A 26,602-nucleotide genomic window follows, 5' to 3' on the forward strand; every position below is an offset into this window, starting at 1 on the left:
GTGTTGAAGCTACCTTGGATGGTGCGTAGGTTCCTGGCCCCACCTCACCCAGGAGCCGCCGTACAGATGATGTCATGACCCCCAAGTATCTTTAGCTCCATTCACACCTTCGGCCTTGGGGATGTGTGGAACTCACAGGGGCCCATGACAGATTTGGAGCTTGAAGCCAATACAGTCCACTTTGTATGTTTATTTAAAAAAAAAAAAAAAAAAAAAAAGCCAGGGCCCCTGGGTTCTCAGAAACCACGAGGTGTAGATACTCCAGTTCAGCTTGGGTGAGGTGCTCCACTACCAGGCCTGTGACCGTGACTGTGCGGGAGCAGATGGCCTGCATTACATCCGCCACCAGAGCCGCCTCCCCTGCGGACTGTCCCAAACTGCTCTCTACCCCGCCCCCGCCCCCCACCCATTTGATGCAAGAGGAACCTCAGTGCCTAAAAGTTTATTCTCAAAATGCTCCCCCAGCAGCTGTCCTTAAAACTGCCCTCTGTCTGCAGCTGGTGACAGGGGAATCGTCAGCTTTGGGGCCCTTCCTCCCAGGCAGGTGCCCCCAGGGCGCAGGCTCGGCCCTGAGCGCCCCCTCCCAACCTCTGAGTCGGGGTTCACCACCACTTCCGGCTGGAGACTCACTCACCTTTTGCAGAAGATGGAAGCAAACGGGGACTTAGCTAACATGATAGAGGAAACATGACGGCCAATCCAGGCAGCGGCCCTGCTCCACCAGAACTTGCTGCCATCACCACCCTTGAAGGGGGGACCCGGAGCACCACCCCGTGAACCTGGCTGAGGACTGTGCTGGGGCGCTGGGGTGCCAGCGATTCTCTGCGGTCCTGCTCCCATCAGGCCGGGGGCCTCCCTTCCTGCAGGCTCTGCCCACAGGGCAAACTCCTGAGCTCTAAGCAGAAGGTTGGGACTCTAAGGCACTAAGGTTGGGTGACGTGTTTGCAGTGACAGGACCTCCCCCGCCCCCCACGTGGGCCCCCGTCTTCCAAGCAGTGACCTCCTGGTCACTGTGATGCTCTCAGCAGCCCAGACCCAGACCTGCAGACCACATCTGCACCCAGCCCTCTGCAGGCCTGGGACCCTGTACTCCCTCCCGCCTGACGTCAGATTATAAGGAAGCTTCTGGCCTGCTTGCTGGGGGCTTGGGGGGGCGGGGCTCCTAAATCTGGATCATACTGTGCACTGTTGTCCTTAAAAAGCCCCCAAACTGTAAGCTACCCACAAAGTGTATGAGCCACCCCTATTCTTGCCTCTTTCCAGGAGGGAGAAGGAGCTGTGCCCACCCTCCTCATGTTGCAGGAGCTCTGCCCTAGGAACTGGAAGCTTCTCTCCCTGCAGCTGCCAGGGGTACTTGAGAACGAGGACAGGACAAGCAAGTGTGCGTGCACCGCAGAGCTTCTAGTACAAGCAGCACGGCTTTACAGACTCAAAGGGACACAGATGCCCCCAGGCAGGCTGGCCGCCTCAGCCTCGGCCCTCGTCGGAAAAAGTCCAAAAATTCCGTGAAGAAGCCAGAGGCTCTGAAGCACCGGACACTGGAGGCCGCCTTTGTCAGCAGACCGCAGTTTTCACCACTGCAGGTGGCAGCACGTGGCAGCAGGTGGCGGTCTCGGACACCTCCGTAAGCTAGACCCTTCCTGGCAGCGGCTGTGGGGAGAGGCCAGGCCTCCCGGGACACGGCCTCCAGGGCTCCAGGGCAGTCCTGGGGATGCCGTGTGAAGCCGAGGCTCCGAGGGCCCTGAGTGCCCTACCCCACGGCCCCTCGTTCCCCTGGGGAGCACAGACGGGCTCCAGCTCTGGAGGACGAGAGGGATGCGCAGGCCAGGCTGGGCCTGAGGACCCTCTGCTGGGACCCAGACAAAGGGCTACAGCTCATCTCCCTCCGCTTCCCTAGAGAGCTCCCCTCCTGGGCCCCGGGGGCGCATGGCGCAGGACACCCAGTCCGGGGACAGACGGACCCTCGCACTAATTCTCCTCCGCCCTCCAGCGACAGGGGGATGATGCCGTCTTGGAGAGTTTGCGCGCGCTCAGCTTCCTCCTCAGGGAGGAGAACGTGCCCCCCAGGACCCGGCGCAGGCCTGTGCCGTCTCGGCCACAGGGTAGGTCCGGCCTGGGGGCTGGGAGGTGCCCCGTGAACATCTCCCACCCCGCCAGGGCGTCCACGGCTGCGTCCACCTGCGCCAGTTCCTCCTCCGTCACCTCCCTCTCCAGGGCCTGGATGCACAGCGCCAGCCAGCGCCCGTGCTCCTCGATGGCCTCGCGCGGGGGTCCGGGCTGCGGCGGGCTCTCCGGGATGGCCAGGGAGCCCAGCCCGTCCTCAGATTCCAGCTCCGGCCCCACCGAGAAGCTGTGGCTCCACGCGTCGGGGGTCAGAGGCTCCGACAGGCTGCTGCCCGGCTCTGACTCACTTCCGCAGCTCAGGCCCGAGTCAGCGCTGCAGGGCGGGGTGTCCTCCGCCACCGACGGCGCCCCTGCGTCCAGGCCCGGCCGCGGCCGAGTTCCTGCTTGAGTCCAGGCGTACAGTCTCTGGGAGGGAGAGATGCAGGCTGGGGTTTCTGTGTTCGGTCACCCGCCAAGCCAGAGCGCTGCCAGGAGGTCCAACCCCTTCCCGGGGGACCCCAGGGCCCCCCGCTGGCCCGGGTGCCCCCAGGCCTCTGCTGCCAGGGCCCATGCACAAACTCTCAGGAGCGGCGCACACTGGTTCTTCAACTTGACCCTTAATATTTAATCGTAAGCTCTACATAATTTAACTCAAACTGTATTAAGAGCAATAAATACTCAAAATTCCTCCCTTTCTACATGGTTTGACTTCGCTCCGACCTCTGCTCATCTCCCTGCCTGGGGTCTGCATGGTGGACGCCCCTTCCCAACACTGCCTCCAGCATCACCTACACTACAAACCGCAGCTGGGTCTCTAGCAGGTGTTGACCAGCACCCTGCTGACTGGTCCAGAGGGACAGCAGGGACCGCTCGTGGCCAGGCCCTCTGTCACCATGAGGTCACCTCCACGATCACGTGAGTGAGGCTCTTCCTGGGCAGGGGTGTGTGTGGAAAGATAGAGGGACAAAGCCACGAAAGCCATGTCAGGTGAACACAGTCCCGAGGAAAGATACAAGTGGGGTCCCAGTGCTTTGTACAGATGGGAGCCGGCCCCTTGTCACCTCACACGCACAGCAGCCGTGCCAGCTGCACCCTCGGGCCCGCCCTCAGCCGCCCCACCTGAGCCCGCTGCCACCTGGGCGTCTGCCCTCCACAGGGCTGAGGGTGGGATCCCCTCTCCAGTCGGGCTGGCCGTTCCCCAGAGTCACTCAGAAAAGATCCACACGGGGAGGCAGCTCTGGGACCTGGAACCACCCAGCCCCCTAGCTCGGCTGTCTTCACAGTGGGGTCCCCGCCCAGCAGCACCCCAGAAGCCCGTGAGAAATGCAGGCCCTCCCCGTCCAGCGGTGCCCAAGAACCTGTCCCCTATGGAGCCTGGTGCCGTGACCTGACCCCAGAGAGTGACCTCATGCTACCCAGGCTGCCAGCCTCCAAGAGGGGGTGTCCCAGAACTTCAAACACAGCTTCAGGTCAAAAACTTTTGGTTTTAAAATTAAGCCAAAGCAATTTGGTTGATGGGCCTTAATAACAACCACCTGCCTTTGGGTTCTGAACTCAGAATTAAGGTTGCCTTTGCAAAGCCATCTTCCCCTAGGATGGGGTTCCTCCCCGGGGGCAGACCCTGGTCCATCGCCCTGGGCCCTGGGCCTGCCTGGGGACCCTGCTCCGGGCAGCACCTGGAGGCGACAGCAGAGGGCAGCATCGCCCCGCCGGTTTGGCCTGGCTGCTGGGCCGGGACCTCCCAGAGAGCTTGGGTCTCCTCCTCCTCCTCCTCCTCCTCCTCCTCCTCCTCCTCCTCCTCCTCCTCCTGAGAGGCCAGCCCTGGGGGTGGAGGAGGGAGAAGCAACGGGGCAGGTGCAGGGCAGCAGACGGGCCCTTTGTGATGCAGGAGGGGGCCTGAGCAGTCGCAGGAAGCGCTAGGACGCCCCCCACCGCCCCCCTGCACCTGACCAGCACCCAGAGCTCGCTGGTATTCACTCTTGTGGCCTGAGAGATAAAAGCCATCTGCCCCTTGTCCGTCCTGGTACAACCTGATGGCAACGGCCACCATTGCTGGGAGTGGCAGGCGCTCGGCTAGGGCCATGATGTGCCACCCAACTTGAGCAGGATGCCAAGAAGTTGGCCCAGGGGTCTGTTCATTCTACGCGGATTCTCGCACAGGACCCCACACGCCACTTGCTGCCCTCCGACGCCCATGTGCCAGGCCCAATGGGAGGGGAGCAGCAGGTGGGAGGGGTGGAGCTGGGACTTGCCCTTGCCCTGTTCAGGGGCTGGCTGCCCCGATGCCACTCACCTTGTACCTCTCGACGAGCTTGAAGCCCAAGACATGCTGCAGCTTCCGCAGGCAGATGGGACAGAGGTCCAGGGGCCGCCGCAGGGCCTCGTCCAGGCTGAGTGCCCCCTGCATGAGGCAGCGCAGCCAGCGGCAGTTCCCCAGGCCCAGGAGGTGGCAAAGCTCATGGCATGTGACCTGAGGGAGACGGCACAGCACCTCTGCCCTCACAGTCTTGAGCCCGACCCCCGGCCGAGTCCCCGGGCGGCCCCGCCGGGGCACCCGATGGCCGGGGAGCACTGGGTCCCCGCTCCTGATTACACAGGGCACAGACTGGCATCTCTGTGCAGAGGCACCCAGAGGCCACCCTGCCGGGAGCTTGGGCAGCAGACCCAGGTTCAAATCCCAATCCTGCCACTTCACAGCCAAGGGAGCTCAGCAAAGGCCTTGGCAGCTCTGAGCCTGGCCCTGGTTTCTATGCTCAAAAGCCTGGCCCTCGTCGTGAGGACTGGACACGGCTGTCGGTGCGTCCTTAGCATAGACCCAGGATCAGCAGAGCCCCAGGCCTTCCATCCTCTTGCTGTCCCATCTCCTAGCACCCGAGCCCACCCCCTGGCCCCCGGCCCACCTTGCAGCACTGGATCATCCCCAGGGCGCTGAAGCACAGGGTCTGGCCTCCATCCTGCATGGGTGTCTCAGGGCCATCTGCAGCCCCCTCCGCCAGGGCTGGGTCAGAGGCGCTGGGCCCCGACTGCAGGAGCTCCCCCGAGAACCGGGCAAAGCTGCAGACGCCCACTTCTGGAGAGAAGCGAGAGACACAGGGCAGCCTCACCCGAGGAGCCTGGGAGCAAAGCCACCCCGTCCTCAGGATGCACACAGATCCCGAAGGCCTGGCCCTGCTGGCGCACCCACATGAAGGCGCACTGAGGCAGAAGCCAGAGCCTGAGGAATTGCCCTGGCCCAAGAGGAGGCTGTGGGGATGCATGTTTCTAGATAGTGTGCCCTCTTCCCCGGGGTTGGGGGATGCTCACACATGCATACTGCCCCATACCTGCGCCCCAGGGCGGTCCCCCCACGTGCACAAGCTGAGGCAGGGGCTGGCGGGGCTGGCTCACCATGTCCTGGAAGGAACTTGCCAAAGGTGAAACTCCAGGCCTCGCAGGGGTACAGGTCGGACAGCGTGAGGCCCAGCACACACAGCGCATCACCCGGCTTGCTGTTCTTCAGGAAAGACAGGATGCCGTCTGGGAGGGCAGAGGAAAGGTAAGGAGGCGGCTGGGGCCCCCTCTCCTGGCCCCAGGCTCAGGGCAGGCAAATCCCATCATCCCCTCTTCCTCTGCCTGCAGCCAGGCCTTCCCAAAGTCAGGGGCAGGCTAGCCACCTTCCACTAGAAGCAGGCAGGCTGAGGCAGAGAAGCCGAAGCAGCCACACCGCACGACGTGGAGCAGGGGCTGCAGGCCTGAGCCTCAGGGTCAGGAGGCCTGGGTCATGTGTGTAAGAGCTCGGAGTTTCCATCTCCAAAACTCAGGAGAGCTGGTTTGGTCATGGTGGTTGAGAGGCCCAGAGTCATCCGAGTGGGGACGACAGAAAGGCCTCTTGACCAATGGGACCAGTGTTCACGGGAAAGTGCAGTGGTCCCAGAGACGCCTGCATCCTAGTTCCCAGGGCCTGTGAATGTCCTGCCTCACATGGTGGGAGAGACTTTGTGGACATGATTAAATTGAAGGCGTTAAAATGAGAAGTTATTCTGGATTATCCAGGTGGGCCCAGTGCAATCATTAGAGTCCTTAGAAAAGAAGACAGAGGGTCAGACAGAACTAGAGGTGTGTGGACAGAGATGCAGCAGTCAGGAGCCAACCCTGGAGCAGCGCTGTGTCCTCCAGACAGAGGGGTCTAGGACCGGGAGAGGGTCTTAGTGGCCGAACCCCAAAGCCTGGGATGCAGGAAAGAACCTGCCACCATTAGGATGGCACCTGCCCCCACCAAGAGTCCCCTGAAAACTCCATGCCAGCCACTCCCCTAACGTGCGCTAGGGATTGCGACCTGCACTCCTGCCGAAGATAACCAGACAAGCTGAGTGAAATACAAGATAAGAACTGAAAGCATCCTAGGTGGGGGCAGAGTGGGCCACAGGGGTCACTCTGCACATTATGGGGTAGGGGGACACGAAGCAAGCTTTTCTATATCTGATTACCGTGGCGACTGGGTCATAGGTCACAGAGCTGTTACAAGAGGCAGAGTTTCATTATACATGGATTGTATCTCAGCAAATACGACTTTTTAAAAAAAATCTGAGACCTGATGGGAAATTAGATCCAGGAGAGGATTGCAGCAGGCAGCTAAGGCTGAGCTGCTCCTGGGAGGAGGGAAGGATGCGGGCTGGACTCCCAGGGCTCCGGGCGTCCAGAAAAGCTGCACACCTTCATCTCAGGCAGCACCCACGCATGCTGGGCAGAGGAAAACCAGAATCCTCCCTAGGGCAAATCACATCATCCCAGGCCACGAGTTCTTCTAAAAGTTAACTTTCTAGTTAAGATGTCCAGCTAACAATGAAAAATAACATGACACGCAGGCAGCAAGACGACCAGCGCGCTCCCGACGGTGGAATCAGATAAACCACAAACCACAGCAACTACGTGCGTGGGTATGAATACGGAGCTTAAATTTTAGCAGGCAAGTGGTATTTTTAAAAAAGTGACACTACTCATTTGAGAAAGAATCCCCTAGGAAATACAGAAATGCAAAAGTAGGATAACTGAGGTCAGGAACCTGGTGTGCGGGCATCACAGATACTTGGTGCAGTTGCGGAATTGATTAGCTGCAAGGGAATGAAGCGTGGCTGGGGTACAAGGAGAGGGGAGATACAGGAGAGAGGCGGAAGGATTAACACACCTCCGCTTGGAGCCGGCTGGGGGCTTCCTACAGCCCATAAACCACCAGATGCCTCCAGACTGAGTCCCAGCCCCGTCCTGAGACCCCTGAGACTTGAGTCTGGGTGTCCCACACATCCCAAAGCTCCCCAGTCCATCTGTGCCCCTCCCCCCAGCTGCCCTCCAGCTGCCGGTAACCCCGGGGACTGGCGGGGCAGGGAGGGGTCTTCTGAGCACACACAAGGCCAAAGGCTAGAGTGACATCTTGTAAAGTGGCAGGTGGCCCCCAAAGGGCTTGCTTCACCTGCTCTTCCCGCCCTGGGGCTTCCCATGGACACTAGGCTGGTGGTCAGGTCTCCGGACGCTCAGCCGGATGGGGAGGTGAGCTTTGTTTTAGCCCTCCCCGTCACAAGGCTGGGAAATAGAGGTTTCCACATAAAAAAAGGGGAAAGGGATTCCTTCTTTCTCCTGGGCATCTTCCTCCCACCTTCTGTGTTCCAGAAAGGGCCCTGTGCCAAGTGGCAGAGCTTTGCGCCGATGCTGGCCAGAGCCGCCCCCACTGCGCTCACCCACCTGTGTGCAGCTGGAGCCTGTCCGAGTCCCCGCTGGGACGTGAGGAGCAGTGGATGGACGCGGCGGCCACCGAGGGCAGGCATCTGACCTGCAAGCCCAAGAAGAAGGCCTCCGTGCAGTTCCTCAGGTACTCCAGCAGAGCACCGCCCGCCGGCCCCTCGCTCAGATCTGGGGGCAGGGCAGCCCATCAGCCGCTTGGGCCCCCTGCCGGCGCCCAGCACCCCAGCACGCACCCCAGAACCCCCACCAGCACGGACCACTGGACCTGCCTTCGCAGAGTTGGGCACACAGACATTTGTAAAGGGACACATAAAAGGAGGGAGATGGAAGGAAAGGCCAATGCCCAGAAGAAAGATGCAGGTGACCCAAGTCTGGAGGACGGAGAGCTCAGGGGGCGGGTGGGGGCTCATCTGGGGCCACAGTCCCCGGGGCTGGCCAGGGGCAGCCGAGACAGGTCACAGAGGCCCCTTGGGGTTAATGGGGCAAAGAGCCAGCCTGGCAGGATCAGAGTGGAATTCCGGGAAGGTGAGATGAGGCTCAGCGGGCGGGCGAGGCACCCCTGGGGGAGCTACAACCAGGCTGCATTTTAGGAGGACAGAGGGGAGCAGACCGAGAGCAGAGGCCAGGACGGCCTGGGACTGGCTGGGAGTCCCTGGGTGGCAGCTGGTTGGAAATGCAGAGCCACAGGCCACCTGAGATGCCCGTGCGTCTGCTCATGAGAGCGTGGGAAGCGCTGGTACGAAGTGGATGGTTTGGGAGCTGTGTGAAGGCAGCACGTCCAGCACAGACGGCAGACGGGCCACGGGGCCATGGAGCATGAGGGGTGCCTGCAGACCGCTGGTCCCCAGCTCGGGCCTGCTCCTCCTCTGCAAAGCCAGGCACCACACCTGCCCCAGGTACCCTCCCTGCCAGGCCGGGGCCCCGCCCTCAGCACACAGACACACGGGGGCTGGCCCACCCCGCCTCCTCCCCAGCACCCGGCCAGCAGGCCTCCCCAGCAGGGCCCCGGGGTCACACAGGCCAGCACTCACATCCACCCCTACCCATCGCCAGCTCTGCGTCCTGGGCAGGTCAAGTGACCTCTCCCGGCCTGTTTCCTGCCTGTGACCGAGCTGCTCCTAACACAAGCCCCCAGCACCGCGCCTGGATGAGGCCACCCCTGTGTGCGGCGGCTGGTGATACAGCCACGAGAGGCCCCACGGCCCTGGGCTGTCTGACCAGTGTCTGAGTCAGGGTGGGTGGAGAGCCCGCACCCAGGGGGGCCTCCCTGCATGCCACCCCCAAAACCAAGCCCACTGGCGGGGTCCCACCCCGCCTCACGTCAGGGCCCGCCTGGGGCCTGGGCACAGACACCCGAGCTGGGGCTCAGATCTAGAGCCCGGCTCCCCCACAGGCCCTGACGGCCCAGGCTGCCCCCCGCCCCCCGGGCCCGCGGCCGGTACCTATGGGCTGCAGGTAGATGTGCTTGCGGGCAGGGCTCTGCCTGCGGGGCGGCAGGGAGGCGTGGAAGGCCTGGAAGTCCTCAGGGGCCTCGGGGCGGCTGAGAAGCCAGTCGAAGGCCGTGCGGATGAGCAGCGTGCAGAAGAGGGTCCTCTGGGGGTTGTAGGCCTCGGCCAGGAAGAGCCTCTCCGCCGGGGTGAAGGCCGACGTGTAGAGCTGCCGCAGGGCCGGGTCGGCCGAGACCAGGGCCTCCCTCAGGGCCCGCGGGCCGAAGCTGAACTCCTGGGCCGGCCTGCACTGCAGCATGGCGCGCCTGGCCGCTCCGGGGAGCCCCGCTGTTGCCCATGAACCCCCCAGGGGACGGCCACGAGCTCTTCCCGAATCTTCCTGCAGGCCGATGGGAGTGGCTGAAGGCTCCCTCCGACAGAGGCTGGGCAGACGGCCCGTGACTCCCGGCGCTGCCCGGCGTCGGGTCTCCGCAGCACCGCAGCAGGGCACGGACGCGTCCAGGCCTAGCAGCACCCTGGGGACGGGGGACAGGGGACGGGGGACGGGGGACGGGCCGTGATGAGCACGCGGGGTCGTGGCCCTCGCAGCCAGCCAGGGCGGGAAGACGGCCTGTCCTCCTCCTGGAGCAGCCCGGCCCCGTGCTTGGGCTCCGGCTCCAGCCTGGGGAAGGGGCACCCCCCACCCCACAACAGGGAGCCTGTCCACAGAGCCCTGGCGCCCACTCCCCCTCAGATGGAGGATGGGCGCCTGGGAAGGATGACCAGCCCCTGCAAAGCCCAAGGACGCCCCCCAAGAAGGAAACCAGCTGTTCCTGCCCCTTTGTGATGGCCAAGTGCACCCCACCGCCCGGGGCCCCACACCACCTCTTTGTCCCAATTACAGACAGGCCTTCCCGGCGGGGTCCCGCATGCCTGGGGACAGAAGCCTGCTCCCCGAGTCGCCAGGCCAGCCAGAAGCCACCAGGAGGACGTGGGGGAGACCCAGCTGTGCAGCGCCCAGACCCAGGGGTCTCCCGGCACACGCAGGGCACAGGCACGCGTGCCAGCCACGGAGAGCCGTCAACAGGGAGACGTGGCCAAGCGACAAAGAGCGCTTTAAGGGCTGGAACAGGCCAGGCGGGGAGAGGAGATGCTGGGACAGATGGGCCGGGAGAGCAGGACAAAGTGCGTTCACAGCCTGGAGTCTTCCTTCCGAGTCAGGGCGCCGACTGGCTTGTCTGTGTTCCTCAGAGGCGACACCCCCTCCCCTCCACATACACCCCGAAAAGCTACCGTGCTACCAGTGGACGCCAGGCTCCTGTCTCAGTCCGGAGGCGCACGCCACGGGCAGGGGGAGCCCCGCAGGGCAGGGGGAGGTGACGAGGAAGGAAGCCAGAGAAAGACACACAAGTAATAGGCGGAGCACGAGCGGGCTTGGCCAACCCTTCAGTTAGAAAGTCAAGCCGGTGCTGCAAAACCCGAAGACAGGAACAGGCCTTGTTTTTGTGGGAAGAATGAAGAAATGAGCCCAGACTCCCTTTGGCTAACACCCCAACTTAAAAATCTTTTCACCTGGAAAAGATTTCTAGCTACGCACTCACACATGTACACACGTGTATGTGTACCTACATCACACAAACACACGCGTGTACACACGTGTATCATTCGTAAGTTTTCGTTATTACCTGTTGCGTAGTGGATGGCTGTATGTACACCGACCCACCTTCCAGGGTCCCCACGAGGTGGGATCCCACCGGACGGAGCACCCACGGAGGCCCCAGCACAGACAGCGGCACGGTTTTCTTTCCGTGTGTATGTTTTACAGTCATCAGGTCCCAAGGCACGTGCAGCTTCACATCCTTTTGACTTCATATAGGATGAGTGTTTTCCCAAGTTCTCAGACATTCTATTAGAAAATGCCATTTTGGGCAGCCCCGGTGGCGCAGCGGTTTAGCACCGCCTGCAGCCCAGGGTGTGATCCTGGAGACCCTGGATTGAGTCCCACGTCAGGCTCCCTGCATGGAGCCTGCTTCTCCCTCTGCCTGTGTCTCTGCCTCTCTCGCGCTCTCTCTGAATAAATAAATCTTTAAAAAAAAAAGAAAGAAAGAAAGAAAGAAAGAAAGAAAGAAAGAAAGAAAGAAAGAAAGAAAGAAAGAAAGAAAGAAAATGCCATTTTAGGGCAGCCCGGGTGGCTCAGCGGTTTAACGCCGCCTTCAGCCTAGGGCGTGATCCTGGAGATCCGGGATCGAGTTCCATGTCGGGCTCCCTGCATGGAGCCTGCTTCTCCCTCTGCCTGTGTCTCTGCCCCATTCTCTCTCTCTCTTTCTCATGAATGAATAAAATTTTTAAAAGAAATTTTTTTTAATACCATTTTAGGAGGCACCTGACTGGCTCAGGTTGTGAAGCGTCTGACTCTTCATCTCAGGGTCGTGAGTTTGAGCTCCGTGGTGGGCACCACACTGGGCTGGAGCCTACTTAAAAATAATAATAATAATAAGTGCTATTTTTAACTAGCTGCCCCCAAAACACAGTGATGAGCATGTTGGTACCCAGGTCTGAGTTTCTATGTCCTCAGGAGAAATTCCCAGACAAGAAGACGCCATGTGTTTAAGGGATCTTGATCTGTGTGGCCAAACTGCTTTCAAACGGTCTCACCAACACATAAGCCCTCCAGCCCTGAAGGGCTAAGGGGTCAGCAGCAAATACACCCCTAAGCTCCAGGCGGGGCTCCTCCACCTGAGCCCTCAGGGCAGTGGATACAGTTGCTACCCGCATTTCCAAGAGGGTGCAGCTGACTCACAGCAGGTTTAAAATTAACTGTCCCCAAAGGCCCACAGGTGGCAAGAATCAGAGGGGCAGGAATGCACCTGCACCGGTCCCCTGGCCGGAGCGGCAGGGCCCCACCTTCCCAGGAGCACCCCGTCCGCACCGCCAGACTCCAGCTCAGCACAGCCATTTGCCCCCGGGTGAACACCTGGCTCGAGGAAGAAACATCAGATGCACAAACACACGGACCCCATCGCACGGGCTGGGGAAGGGCCCCAGCGGGCAGGCTGTCCACGCGGCCGGAAGGACCCGGAGGCGGCAGGGAGGGCCCGGCACTGGGCACACCTGGGCTCCTTCCTTCCTTCCTTGGTTCACTGGACGGACAATCCGTGAGCCCCTGCCCACAGTAGGGCTTGGCCAGCTCCCCTGGAGAAAACAGGCACGGGGGGCCCCTGGCCCTCGGGGGCCAGACAGTACCAGGCAAGAGGGAACAGTGCGTAGGGGGTGTTAGGGGCGGAGAGCTGGCAGGGCGGCCAGAAGGGCAGGGGGCCCGGTGAGAAGGTGAGGTCCGAGCGGCAGCCTAGAAGGGGCGCTAGGCGGTCTGGGGCAAGTGTCCCAAGGGAAGGAGGTGCAAAGGCCCTGTGGGTGGCTTCAGGGACAGTGGGGAGACCGGTGTTGGGGGCGGGGGGGCGAGGAGATGGGCTCGAATAAGGCTATGCCTAGAGCTCTGGCCGGCCCTGGGGGATGCGGGGGGCAGGCTGTATGTGCGTGTTCCCGGTCTCCTCCGAGAGGGGGAGCATGCACCGTGCTGTGTGGACGCGGACCCTCTGGGCAGCTTTCCAGGTGGGCTGTGAGCTGCTGGCCATCCAGGACCCCGGGGGCCAGGCACAGGGGGGCACTCAGTGATGAGGGAGTGCCCTGAATGTCAGCTGGCGCTCCGGAATGAACCTGGTCCTCTGACCTTTAACCCCATTGTGCCTCAGTGCGCCCCCGTGGACAGCAGGCTTGGCAACACCCATCCACCTTGCCCGGTGCAAGGCTGGACCCATGGGGGGGAGGAGGTGGCGCCCCAAGCTGGGCGCTGCCTTGAGCACCTGACCCCACGCGCACCTCGCAGGCTTATTTCTGGATGTGGGTCCTATGACCCTGCTCCAGCGCCCTTGCCTCTCCCCAGACCTTCCATCCACAAGCGCCCTCAGGGCACCCAGCTAGACCTGAGGCTTCCCTCCAGCACGTACCCCTGAATCATTCTCTTGCTGTCCCAGCCGCTTGGGATCGTCCCGTCCTTGAGAGCAGCCTATAAACTAGTTTTTTTGGGGAAGAGCCTGCAGCCCGGGGCTCTTCTAGGCACTCGGGAGGGGCTGGGTCATGGCTTTCATGGTACCCCGACCCAGCCCCCGGGATTCCCTCCCCCCAACCATGGCCTCCGTCCTGTAAACCTCGAGCTCACCTTTTCACCCAACATCTCATCTGAACCCACCACTACCTGAAACATAGCTCCCAGTATTCACCAGTATCCACCCACCGAGGAGCCAAGGAGACTGAGGCTCGGAGAGGGGAAGCCACTAGCCCAGGGACGCACAGCTACAAGGGTTCAGATGAGGTTCTCCTGCCCCCCACTACACTGCCCCTGACTCTGGGCCTCACTCCCGGGACCTCCTCCCACCCTGAAGGGGCCTTTCTGGCAACACGCTCTCCCATCTCCCCCACACACTCCACTCGGGGCACCTCTGCCCCCACACGCCCGAGCCCAGGCACAGCCCCGGGAAATGAAGGATGCCTTCTTTGTACTAAAAGTTCAAGGGCTTTGCCACCATGTCTGTCCCAGGTGTGACTCTGACCCAAACTGTGAATCTCAGGCTCATCTCAGCTGCCCCCCACCCCCCACCCCCCGTACAGAACTGAGTCACGTGGCACGGGAGGGGCCCAGAGGGCGTGCAAACGGGAGCCGTGGGCACAGGCCCATGCGCCAGAGTTCCGGGAGATGCGGTGGGCGGCTCGGAAGGAGGCTGGCCCTCCTGGCGTGCAGCCGTGTCCCCCTCCTGGGGCCTCTACCCACGGACTGACCACGGGGACCCCCGGGAGCTTTGGCTCACGTGGGCTGTAGCTGTCAACATTTACTGCATCTGAGCTTAAAACTGAGGAATGTGTGAAACAGGACAACGTGCCACCGCCACCAGCACACCCCCATGCGTCGCTTCACGTGACCTCTGGGAAAGCCCACCTACACTCATGAGGACACAGCCAATTACTGCTCAGCATTGTTGTGAAAACAGTTTTGACCTCATAGGTCCAGCGTACAGTCCCCAGGATGTACTTTGAGAACAACTGGGTGGTTCTCCCCAAATCCTCTTCCCTGAGACACCTGCACACCCACGAGTGTCTCCACGGGGAGATGGGCCTGGAGCCAGTTGGTGGAGCCCCACGCGCCCTGCCCTGCACAGGCCCCTGGCCCACCAGGCACGGGGGCCCGAAGGGCCTGGGAGGGGTGGCCACGTGGACCAACACAGGCTGGCAGTTCATCGGGACCCGAGCCTCCAGCTCAGGCACAAGCATCTTTAAGTCCCTCATTCATCTTCCTGGGTCATTGAGAGAAGCCCCCCGACACTTCTGTCCTGCCAGCTCATTGCTGCACTGACCCCAGCCCACCTGGGTCCTAGGCAGCAGGGGTGTCGTGAGGCGGGGCGCTGCAGCCGGGGGGAGGCGCTTCCCAGCCCTCCGCTACTGCCAACCCGTGCTCCTGGCAGTGATGAATGATCCAGAAGGGAAACCTCCCGAGCTGGGCTCCCTGCTGTGAATCTGGCTCTGCCACCCTCTGCCACCAGCTCCTGCTTACCGGGCAGGGTCTCGGCTAAGCACGAGGGGCGCCCGACGCACCTGCACTCCGTCTGCATCCTCCCATCCGAGCCTCACTAAGGCGGGATGTCACAGGTGCTGTGATGGTCCCCGGGCCTCACATGGGGCCACGCAGCTGGACGGCAGCCAGCCCGGGTTTCAAAGCCACGCCTCACGACGGAGCCTGGACCCTTAGGTGCTGAAGGAGTTTCAGAAGCAGGGGAGGCAACCATAGGCAGGGGGTAGGACTTGCCCTCTCCCAAAGACAGTGATGACTCTGCGCAGCAGCTGTTAACACTGGGGCCTTGGCCACCCTTTCCAGCCTCTTCCCCCGCTCCTGGCGCACCCTGTTCCCCTCTCCCAGCCTCTGCTGGGGCAGCACCCTGGTCCGAGCCACTTCCTCCCCAGGGACGTCTGCCAGCAGCAACAGCAGGCTCCTTGGCCAGGTGATGGAGGGCAGGCCGCCAACCCCAAAGCCCTGGGCTCTTGCCCCCACCTCCCCCCGTCTGACTGGACAGATGCCCCAGCCTCCGGGTGACAAAGCAGGCTCTGATTCTTGTTATTCTGAATTCGCTCTGCAGAATATCCCAGCAGCTGCATCGCGCCATTCATGAGCTGGGGGCGAGCCTTCGAGGTGTCTAGAGCCGCCCCTCGCGGAACGAGATGTGATGGCTTCTCAGAAGGCTTCCACTTGCTAGGAGGGGAACCGGGGGCTTAGACCAGGGGCCCCGTGCCAGACCCGGGCCTCCCGCCGCTACCTGCACCTGCGAGCCCACACCTGGACTCCAGACACCCTTCCCTGCGACAAGGGCAGGGAAGGACTCGCATCCGGATTCCAGCAGGCGGTTAACTCCAGCATCTCTAAGTAACCCTACACCCTCTTCTTGCCCCCAGCGTGCTGCCCTGTTTTCCTGGGGGATGGCGGGGGGGTGGGGGGGGGTGGACAGCCAACTGAGCCTCCTCGTGGTAAGGGGTGGTCCCCGAGGTTCCTCTGGCTGGGGAGAGGTTCTCGGGGTACCTCCCACCCCAGGGCAGGCTATGTGCCCTGCTTCCGCCTCCCGCCCTGGGCTCCAGCTCCGTTACTGCCTGTGTGCTTCCAACACTGATGGGCAGCAGGGGCAGGGTCACTCTGTTCTGGGACACAGGTGGCCTGCTGGGGTCTCTGAGCCCCGTCCCTTCCCAGATCCCCTGCGCGGCAGGGTGTCCTCTCTGCGGGGGCCTGAGGGGCCGGCCGGGAAGTCCAGTCCTGCCGTCCTGGCGGTAGCCACAGAGCGCAGCCCTGCACCAAACCCTCCCGGCGCGCAGTCCCCACACTCCCCACCTCCCGCCCCAGGGGGACCCAGGTTTTCCTCCCCCGGACCAAGCAGGGTAGACCGCTGCCAGGGCGTCCTCGGGGCTTGCGTGCTTGTACCCGCGCTGCAGCGCAGCCAGGACATTCCAGCCCCAACACTGTGCCTTGTGCTCTGGTGCTGATGCGGTGCAGGGCACCCGGCATGGCGGTCCCCACGCCCCTGGCCTCCCCACCGCGGGGGACCCCCCTCCCGGTTCCCCCTGGGTCCTCATGCCCCCACTACCCCCCTCCCTGTGCTGCCCATGGCCTTCACGCCCCATCCCTACCTCGCAGCCCTGCGCCCTTGGGAATCAGCACAAGCAGCGCAGCCTAGGGCAGCGTGGGCACTAGTCCTGGGCCACGAAAATCGAGGAGGTCCCAGGCAGCATGACGTCAGCACAGGGGCAGGAACCGAGGTGGGGCCAGGGGGGAAAGTGTGATGGGGCTGCCAGGCGGGATTGGAGGCTGCTCCCGCCGAGGGCGCCACACCCCCTCTTGCAGCTGTCTTACCCGCCACTGGGGTCATCAGTGGGCAGAAGGCTGGCCGGGGCTCCCTGGCCCCAGACATGGCTACTGACCTCTGCTGAGTGCTTGCAGAGCACACCTGGGACACCCCAACGCTCCCAGAAATAGCTAGGGGAGGGGGGAGGATGGAGCCTGAGCTCTTGAAACTAAACAGGTGAGAGAGGTAAGCCCCACATGGCCCAGGGAAGGCCCCAGGTGGGGTGGTGGGGCAGGTAAGGAGCACCGCCCCCGGGAAGGCTCCAGGTGGGACAGGTAAGCCAGCACTCAGGCATCAGGGTCACCCCAGCAATGCGGGGGTACAACCAGCATATGACACACAGTCCAGTTCTGTTATCACGCCCCCTGGAACTTCCCCATCGTTTGGCAGTCCGCCTATACGAATGTAATGATTTTTCAGGACTTTTCTGTGCCGGGCACAGCACACGGAGTGCTCTGCCCATATCCCCTCATTTCAACCTCTTAACGAGCCTGAGTTCTTGCACCCCCACTTTATAGATGAAAAACTGAGAGGAGGCTGGGACGGCGACAGCCCCCGAGGGCAGAGCCCAGCTCAGTGCAGCCCGAGCGGTGCCTGGGGAGCAGCACGCACTGTGCACTCATGTCTGGAGCGTGAGCACCGTGACCCCGGGATACCAGCCTGCTGCCTGCAGCCCAGGTGGTCTTCACGCTGGAGGGCGACCTGGCCTCAGTGCTGGCTGGTCCCCAGGGGCAGGGCATCCTCAGTACTGGGATCCCGTCAGTCCCGCCACCACGCCGCAGGGTCTGCTAGCCCTGTCGCTCGCCACAGCTCCCCTTTGGTTACTGGGCTTCAGCATGCCCGTCCTGGAGGCCATGGCCCCGGCCGTTCCCATGGGGCAGGGCAGGCCCTGATGCAGGTGGGGGAGAGGTCCCTTCAGCTGTCGCTGAATCATCACTTGCCCTAAGCTTCACTGTCTCTAGAGCAGCATCCACCCCGCCGGGCTGCCAGGGGAGGGGGGTTGCCTATGAGATGCAGCAGGGAAGCTCCCGGGGCCACAGAGGCTTCTCAGACCACTGCTAACAGTTCCCTCTTCCTTCTCATCTGTAGCTCAGCACGGGGACCCACAGTGGCGCAGGACCCCAACCTGGGTCACCCCCCCTCCTGAGAGAGAACGCAGCTCACGCCACAGGCCCATCACCTTTCCTGCACCCCCTGCACGCTCCCCTTATGCGGCCCAGACCCAGGTCTCCCGTACAGAGCGGAGAATGGTTTAGATTCGACGGAGCCACCCTGGTAGCTGCCGGAGGCACCGCGGCCCTGAGTGCACTCTAGGGCACTTCTGCCATTTGCCCCCCCTAAGAGCTATGACCGAGGACAGGTCCCATCTGGAGGATTTTGTAAAGACTTCCCAGCAAGCCCAGGGAGGCATACGAACGTCCTGAGCACGGCGCCAGTGGTCAAATGTCTGGACTTGCTACTCGGGCTGCCAGGCCAGGGAAAGTCCTTCCCCGCCTCAGCTCTTTCCTTACCTGCAAGACGGAGCCGCCAATGGTCCTGGCTCCGCAGAACAGGGCGTGGGGGCCTCACTCCACTAATGTTGCCTGCAGAGCGCTGGCCACACAGGGCCTCTGTGACAGTCACATGGCGCTCTGTGTGGGCACCCCTGCCACAGCACAAGACACGCTGAGTGTCCGCTCAGGGGCGCAGGTCCTCCAGGCGCTGGATGCTGCGGTCACCTCGGGTAATGCTTGTGCCACCCCAGCAGGGAAGGAGGCACTGGCATCCCATTTTACAGATGGGGAAGCGGAGGTTCAGGGGGCTGCAGTCGCACAGCCTATAAATGGTCACTGAGACCGAAACCCAGGTCTGTGCGGCTCCAAAGACACATCGCATCGTCTAGTCCCAAACTCCAATTCTCGTCCTGACCTCACGCAGCTCCAGACGCCACCCGGCTTGGTCACTGTAGTCTTCCTCCTGGGTGTATTATCTCATCTGGAACGTTCCTCCCTGCATGGCCCTGGCACCGGGTCCGTGGCTCAGGCTGCCCTGCAGAGGCCTCCTTGGCCCCCGTGCACGGACCCCTCCCGATCTCCCCCGCTCAGCCTGCTCCAGCGTCACAGTTCATACGGCTATGTGAGGCTGAACCCGGTCTCCCTGCATTTGCGGGCTCATCACGAGTCCCTCCCTCTGTGGCATAAATCCACGCGGGGACTAGACCGGCCTGTTCCTGGCACCCGCATCAGGGCCTGGGACATAGCAGGTGTTCAGTAAGTGTTTGCCGGATGGGGAAACACTTCATGCTGTCAAATGAGAGTGTAACCTACTGTAGCTCTCTCATTAGTGTCCAAACTACGGTCATGTATTCCCTCAAACATCTGTTGGCACCACTGAGCCAGGACTGGGAGGGAGTGAAGACCCAGTCCAGGCCTCCAGGCCTCCAGACCCGTCGGGACCCTGGAACCTAGGACACTGATGACACAGATGCAGCCCATGTTTTGGGGCCATGTTACCTGGCTGACCCTCAGCGGCTCTTAGGCCACCTGCCCTGGAAGTGTCGGGCTGGGGAGCCCTAGGATATCTGGGACCCAGAATAGCTGGGTGTATGCAGCAGAAGCTTCCAAGGCAAGGGAACTGGGCCCTGCATCACCCTGTCCCCTCCCGGGCTCCGGCCTGGCCCCTGGCGCCCCACCCATCGGGGCTCCTGCAAGCAGGAAGCAGCACCCCTGCCCGGTCTGGAATCCGGGAGCTTCCCCGTGCTTGCACACGGGGCCACACTCCGCACGCAGATTAGTGAGATGGGGCCCATTATTCCTCAGCAAATGTGCCACATCTCACAGCCCGAACTGCTAATGGGAGAAAGTAAATTGGAGGTCTAGGGGTACAAAGTCTGACACTTGTTCAGGATGCCTTTGCCTCAGTGAGGGGCGGCGGGAGGGACGCTGAGTCTGGGCCACAGGCCAGCATGCTGTGGACACGCACCTCTCCCGAAACCTCACCCTGCACCCTTCCTGGCCTCTGTCTACGCAGCCACGTGTCCAGGAAGGACCAGGGACAAGCACTGTGGAGGATGTTGGGGGAGGGCCCACAGCTGGAGTCTGGGCTGTGGGGTCTGGAGGTGATCTCATCCCCTGGTGAAGGTCCCCCAACTGTACAGAGAACCCACAGCAACGCTGGCATCCCATTAAAGATGAGGGAAAACAGCTTTCTGGGCCCCAAGGGAAGCAGCTCTGCGCTTGCCCTCAGAGCCCATCCCAGCCTGGACACGGAAGGTGTGTGGCAGGGTCCTCTGCACAGCTGCGGAGGGACCCGGAGGGATCGCCCTGGCACGACATTCCCACAGGGTGAGCCAGAGGCCCGCAGGAGTTTCCCTTCTGGCTCCAGGGGACCCCTGAGCCCCCAGAGGGCCAGTGCACCCGGACCCTGCTCCTCTTTGGGCTGTGAATGTGGCTGGTGTACCCTGAGCTTTCCAAACCAGGAGACCAGGAAGCCCGGTGCTCCCTCCTCGGTGCTCCTCCCAGGCGGCCCTCCGCCAGCCCACAGCGCCAGGTTATCAGGCCTCCTTCCTGACAGCACTGACCTCCCAGGCCTGAGTCTGGGCGAGAGCCCATCTGTGTGCCGCCACCCAGGAGAGCACGGAGAGCAGGCCAGGCAGGGCAAACTGACCAGTGCAATCCGTCCTCCCATCCGTGGGGCCCCGACAGACCCATTAATTCCAGCAGCCCCTATTCTGTGTCCTGACTGCGCTGGGCTCTGGGCCTCCCCCAGGTTCCCAAAGGTCCCTTGGGTGGCCAGGAAGAGCCTCCTCCTCTTGGCCCCTGTAGTTGGGGAAGGAGCTCCCTCCCGCACTTCTGGGCGGCGGTGCTCCTCCCTGGTGGGCAGCCTGGCTGGCCCCTGCCGTCTCCACGAGGCTCCTGCCTGGGGCTGGTGGCAGGGGAGCTGGCCAGAGGGAGGGAGGGGCTCCGTCCTTAAGACGCACACTCTGGGCACAAGGCCACCCTTCCTCCCACGTCCAGGGCATCCCGGCTCCCCCGGGGCCCCCAAGCCAGCGGCCGGTGTGGCTCCCCGGTCCGTGCGCAGCCCCCAGCTGGGAGCAGGCGCCAAGTGCAGGAAGGAGCCCTCAGCTGCAGGCCGGCCTTACGGCTCCGGGCTCCAATTCTCCCCAAGCTGCCCTTTCTCTGTCCAGAAACCTTTAGGAGGGGGGCTCCCGAGCCCAGCTCCCCCAGGCCCGCCCGGGCCACCCGCCCACCCGTCTGCCCAGCCTCGCTCTGGAGAAACAAGTGCCCCCACGGATGGGATGGCTGAGGGATTTGTCATCGCGGTCCCCAACAATGCAAGGGAGTTTCTCACTTAAACCCTAGGAAATGATGTGACAACAAATGTCCATTGTAGTAGGTTTAGAAATTTCTGAAAAATAAAGGAAAACAAAGGAAACCCTGTGAGGCGACCATTGAGAGGTCATCTCTCAACTTTTTGCCAGACATCCTCCAGATGATGTTTTTGCTCCATGTCTAAATATACCTTGGAGGGGTTTGCACCCCACATCCTGTCCTGCGGGCGACTGCCCTGCGTAGCGCCATCCTCGTCAACGACCGGGAATGGGCGTCCCCACCTTGTGTATGTTGTCTCATGGCTGGTGCACCTGGTTTGGGATGTTGTTTGTTCCCAGTTTCCTCGATATTTGATGTACTCATCTTATTTCCACACATCTCTGTGGCACACGTATCTGATTATGTCCCCCTTGGGATAAATCTCTACAAGCAGAGTCTGGCTCCCGGTGTTAATACACATTTGATGTGCAGGGCGCTGAGGATTTCCAGGTTAAAGAACCGGGAGCCCGAGAAGGGCCCTGTGGGTGCCTGCCCGCCACTCACCCCCTCCGAGCCGCTACCGCCGGGGCAGGACACCCCTTCTAGCTGCCCACTGAGTGCCTCAAATTGGAAATCAGATGAGGGCCTGTTCATTCAGTTGCTCATTCCCTTGCTCTGAGTCAGGGGTTACCCAGTGTCGGGTCCCCCAGAATCGGCAGCCTGCTGACATCTGGCCCCGGGCCACCCTCCTGCCCCTGGGACACACTCGTCTCAGACCCCAGACTTCTCTTGTGAAGTCACCTCGTTAGAGCCAGTCCCAGAAATGGGCAGTAATGCGGGCTCCTCTACATTTTCAGCCAGATGGTCAAAGGGTAGTGTCCCCACCTCTGTGCTCGCTGCCATTCTCTAGCCTGGGCAGACCTGGCGGAAGAGAGCCCTGTGGTCTGGGGACGCTCCCACCTCACTGCACCTGCCTCTTGCCGTTTTCCTTCCCAAATGGGGTCTTGCTGCGAATGAGCATCTTTGTAGAAGTAAGGTAAGAATTTCAAGATGAGATCACCCCAAGATTAGAGTGGCCCTAAATCCAGAAGCAGGTGTCCTCATCAGTGACAGAGGGTAGAGGACACAGGGAGAAGGCCAGGGGACCCTGGAGGCTGAGGCGGAGCCTCCCCGGAGCCTCTGGACAGAGCTTGGCCCTGCCAACACCTCGACTTGGGCCTCCGGCCTCGGGAGCCGAGAGCATCCATCTCTGCTGTTTTGAACGAGGCCCTGCGCCTCGGATTCCTCACGGCGGCCTCAGGAAACTGATACCAACAAGAGAGTAAGAGACGTGTTTCATGCGGTGGTCGCAGCGCGTTCATTCCACAGGTGCTCGGACAGGGGCTGTGCCAGGCGCCGGGCGGGGGGCCGGGGGGCCGGGCCCCTCTGCGCTGTCGTCCTGTCCCCTGGCGCAGACAGGGGCGAATGTGGACAGAGCACCGCAGGGACGGGAGGAGGGAGGGCGGAGGACCGCGCTGCCGAGCCTGTGCCATGGGGAGGGACGAGGGGAGCTGGGGTCTGGGGCAGAGAAGGGGGTCCTGCCAGCCAGAGGGCAGCCTGAGTGTGGACAGGACGTCGGAGTGGACGGGGCCTTTGGGGAATTGAAAGTCCTGGCAGGGGTGCTCGAGAACGGAAGTAGGGCTACATGGGGCCGGGGGCCGGGGTGTGGGGAGGTGGTCAAGGGCCTTGGAACAAAGGCCAAAAGGACAAATGGCCCCCGCGGGCACGGTCACATGTTTTACTAGGTCACCTGGGAGCAGCGCGGGGAGGCAGGTGATGTTCAGGTGGGAGGTACCGGGGGGCCAAGCCCAGGCCCAGGCAGCAGGAGGACCCCCCATGGCCTGTGGGACTTGGGGTCAGCTCAAATGGGGCAGGGACGTGGATTCAGGGCTCCCTCCCCCGGGGGGGCGCTCCCTGCACATGCCTCAGTGTCCCCAGGCCTCCGGTCCCAGCAATGCCTCCGGAGCTGAGCTGTGTTCACTAGAGGAATGCAAGGTAAAGCCGAGGACCCTCCTGCCTGGCTACCCGGAATGCCCAGCAGAATGCCCACCCTGCACCAGGCCCCATGGGGCACCCAGGGGCCCCCATCTCCTGTTCGGGGCTGGCTGAGGGCCCTCTGGGGCACAGGGGGAACAGAAGACCTTGGCGGTAGAGGTGGGACAGGTGGGCGTGAGGGGTCCAGCCTAAGGGGCCACCCTCAGCTCCAGATCAGGATTCCCTGCAACACAGGCTCAGAAAGCCTTGTGCCCTCCAGAGAGCAGCCAGGCCAGCTGGGGCCAGGGGACCACCCCCCCCCCAACACACCACGCGGGCCCGGCCCCTCCTGGTGGCAGCACACGGCCCATCCCCACAGGCTCAGCCATGCCCACAGTGAGAGTGGGGGTCCTGGGTACCCAGGACTGCTCTGGCCAACGTCCCCTCCACCTCTCTGTGTCTGCCTCTCTCCAGCACATCCTCTGGCCTCTCCTGGTTTGGGGAGGTCAGGGGACCAGAGGGAGTCCCCACATGCTGCTTCTCAGAGAAACAGAAACAGTGGGGCACATGCAGACCCTTGTTGGAACATTTGCCCTCTCCTGGGGAAGCAGCCCCCACACTTTGGCGACATCTGTCCCCATCAAGGTCGTCGGGACTCGAGCTGGCCCACCTGGGCTCCAGGTAGCCACAGGCCCTGCGCCTGGGCCCCAGCAGCAGCAGCAACAGCTCCACCCGCAGGGCGCAGAGAGCAGGGCTTTCCAGGACTAAGCCTGACCCGTGCTCAGCCGTGACAGTGGGGCCCCTGGACAGCCCCATTTCCTCAACCAGAGTAAGGAATCCTACTTATCAGCCATCTGTCACCCGGCTCGGGTGGCTGTAGGGCTGACGGGGCAGGAACGGCAGCAATGCCCAGCCCTCCAGGAGGTGTCTGACCCCAAGACAGCTGGCACACACACATCACTCAGCTCATCTCTGTGGGACACAGTGTCCAAGGTTTAGGGTTTAGCGATTTGCCAGGGGGACCGCCTGAGGTCACGCTGTCAGGATTTGGGGTACCCTTCACCCTCCTGTCAGGCGCACCTGGCCCCCTGCTTGCTCTGAAGGGGAGACCCGAGGAGACCTGAAGGCCAGTGGGGAGCAGACCCCCAGTGGGTGGGTACATGGGTGGGCAGCTCTGGGCAGGCCTGTGAGGGGGCCTGCCTCTGAGGCCAGTGAGAGTCCTCGGAACCCGTGGTCCAGAAGCTTCTCCAAGCAAGCACAAAAGGATGGCTTCCATCAGGGTAGGTGGCAGGGGAGGGGTCCCAGGGGGGCCAGGATCGGCCTGACACGACGAGGCTGCAGAGCCACAGTGAGCAGGTTGCCTGCATCTCCCACCAACCAGAGCAGGGAGGCTGCGGAACGAGGTGGCCCCACTGCAGGGCCCCCTTCCTAGGCGAGGCCATGAACCCCTACTGCATTCACACGCACAACCCGGCCCCAGAGCCTACAGCAGCCAGGAGTGGGTGCCAAGGCCCCGGGCGGGCTTCCTGAGGTGCCAGGGAAGTCCCACCTGGGGTTGGGTTCTTCTAGACAGGCCTGCTGGCTGTGCTGCACCCCCCACATCCACCCAGCCTGGAGGGGCCGGGGTCTACAGGAGCTGGAGCCCCCGGCAGCTGTGGGGTCCGGCCTGTTCCAGCTCAGAGCTCATTATGGGGGTTCCTCGTGGGACATTCCTGGGGCCACAATCACGGCACCTGTAGGCGACCCCCGCCCCCACAGCCCTCTCCCTTCAGCGTTTCCCATCCCAGTAGATGCTCCCTCACCCCCACTGTCCCCAGGGAGCCTCTGGTCAACTTCCAGAATCTCTTCGGACCGTCCCCAGCCCCGGGCCGGGCTGCCCAGCCTCACCTGCATGACGGCTCAGGCTTCCCGTGGCCCCTTCCGAGCCACACACACCCACCCCTGGAGGAAGCCAAGCGCCCCCCCAGAAGCCTCTCAAGGTTTCCCCCTGGTAAAGCCCAGCCGTCCCCGCTGGAGCGCCTGGGGTGGCCACCTCGCCCACCACGTCCCACGCCTAGCGTCTGTCAGCCCACCCCTGGCTGCTCCAGACACTGCCCTCTTTCTACCCCTGGGGTCCCTCTCCCTAGAAGGCATCCAGCAACCCTCACCTGGGTTTCCCAGCCTGGGATGGAGTCGCCACCCCACGCAGCGCCGGGGGGCTCTGGCCCCACCCCCTGCCGCCCGCCTCCCCGTCCCCAGCCCCCTCCAGGCCCTGGGTCCCACCCGGAACCCCGTGCCCCCTCGGCTAGGATGACGCCCACCCCACATTTCCCCGACAACTACTTCCTCCCAGAAGCCCTCCTCACGCGCGCTTACCCGCTCAGTGGCTGTCCTCGGCCCGGAATGGCGTGCTACAGGCTGGGCGGCTGCGGCCACATGGGTCTTGTTCCCGTCGGCGTCCAGCGCGACGCCCAGCTCCTACCGAGCACTCAGCCCAGGTGGACGTGCTGCCTGGCATCACAGCACATGAACCCCCACCCCTGCACACGCCCTGTCTGCGCGTGGCACTCCCAGCACACCCGCACGGACACACCTGCCCCCATTGGCGCACGTGCACAGTGCACACCCGGGCCGTCCGCCCTCCCTGCACACTACCCCGAGCCCTCACACACTCAGGTCACACACACAGCCAGGCGTGCTCGCTCGCTCGCTCGCTCATGCCATCCCCGCCACCCTCGCTGCAACAGGCGCCCGAGCTGCTGTTTGCCGCCTCTGCCTGCTGGTGTGTTTGCCAAGCAGTTTCCATGGCGACACATCTTGGCTCTGACAGGAACAGACAAGTGCAGGGAAGACAGTCTCCACGGAGGGGATGAGGCTCGAGGTCTCTGCCCTCAGGCTCCCAGGCAGGCACAGGGGGTGTGCTCCCAGGAGTAGAGACGTCCCCTCAACCCTGAACTAGGCTTGCACCCTGAGAAGGAAGTTCAGGACCTCCTCTTGCTATGTACGACATGAGCTGACCTCGATCATTCAGTCATTCAACAAAGCTTCCGTGCCTGCTGCAGTGCTGCCTGAGGCACGGGCCTGGCTCACAAAGAGCTCATGGTTGTGTCCTAAGATAGGGCTGTTGTCCCCACTGGCCCACTGGAGGCCTATCCTAGGCAGGTCAGTAGCTCTGTGAACACCAAGGCCCAGCCTCCCATCTTGTTGGAGGCTGACTCCATGGGGCAAGGTCTCAGGGCTCCCCCTCTGTGGAAGAACAACCTCAAAAGCAACCCCAAGTCTCCACCCTTCCCTGAACCATCTGTGCCCTTTGCAGAAACTCCCATCAAGAGGTGGAGCGTCTATCCCACCTTGAGTCTGAGCCTGTCTGTGACTTGCTTCGGCCAATAAAAGATGACAGAAGTGACCCAGGCCAGTTCTGAGTTCAGGCCCCCAGGGAGCTGTGTGCCTCTGCCTGTTCTCTCCTAGGCTGTAGTGACAGAATGAGAACAAGCCCGGGCCGGCCTGCTGTGAGCTGAGAGAACAAAGGGGGCCTAGGCCATGCCAGCTGAGACCACCGCAAAACAACTTACTAGCTGACCCCAGATGCATGAGATCAAGCGCAGGGAAGCAGCACTGCCTGGCTGGCCCCCCAGACCCTGCA

The 26,602-nt window shown here is 62.5% G+C and overlaps 1 protein-coding gene across 1 annotated transcript; it reads right to left on the minus strand.

Moving 5' to 3' along the window:
• Positions 1-1,949: 1,949 nt before the first annotated feature.
• On the minus strand, positions 1,950-25,729 carry AMZ1 (archaelysin family metallopeptidase 1). The gene is made up of 7 exons (XM_025416122.3): positions 25,336-25,729; positions 9,261-9,781; positions 7,819-7,986; positions 5,491-5,619; positions 5,004-5,173; positions 4,397-4,573; positions 1,950-2,529 (listed from the first exon to the last, which is right to left on the minus strand). Exons 2-7 carry the CDS (start codon positions 9,562-9,564, stop codon positions 1,969-1,971), a joined length of 1,509 nt encoding a protein of 502 aa, XP_025271907.1. The 5' UTR covers positions 9,565-9,781; positions 25,336-25,729; the 3' UTR covers positions 1,950-1,968.
• Between the last annotated feature and the right edge of the window lie 873 nt (positions 25,730-26,602).

The sequence above is a fragment of the Canis lupus genome, chromosome 6, assembly GCF_003254725.2.
Source record: "Canis lupus dingo isolate Sandy chromosome 6, ASM325472v2, whole genome shotgun sequence".
Lineage (NCBI taxonomy): Eukaryota > Metazoa > Chordata > Mammalia > Carnivora > Canidae > Canis > Canis lupus.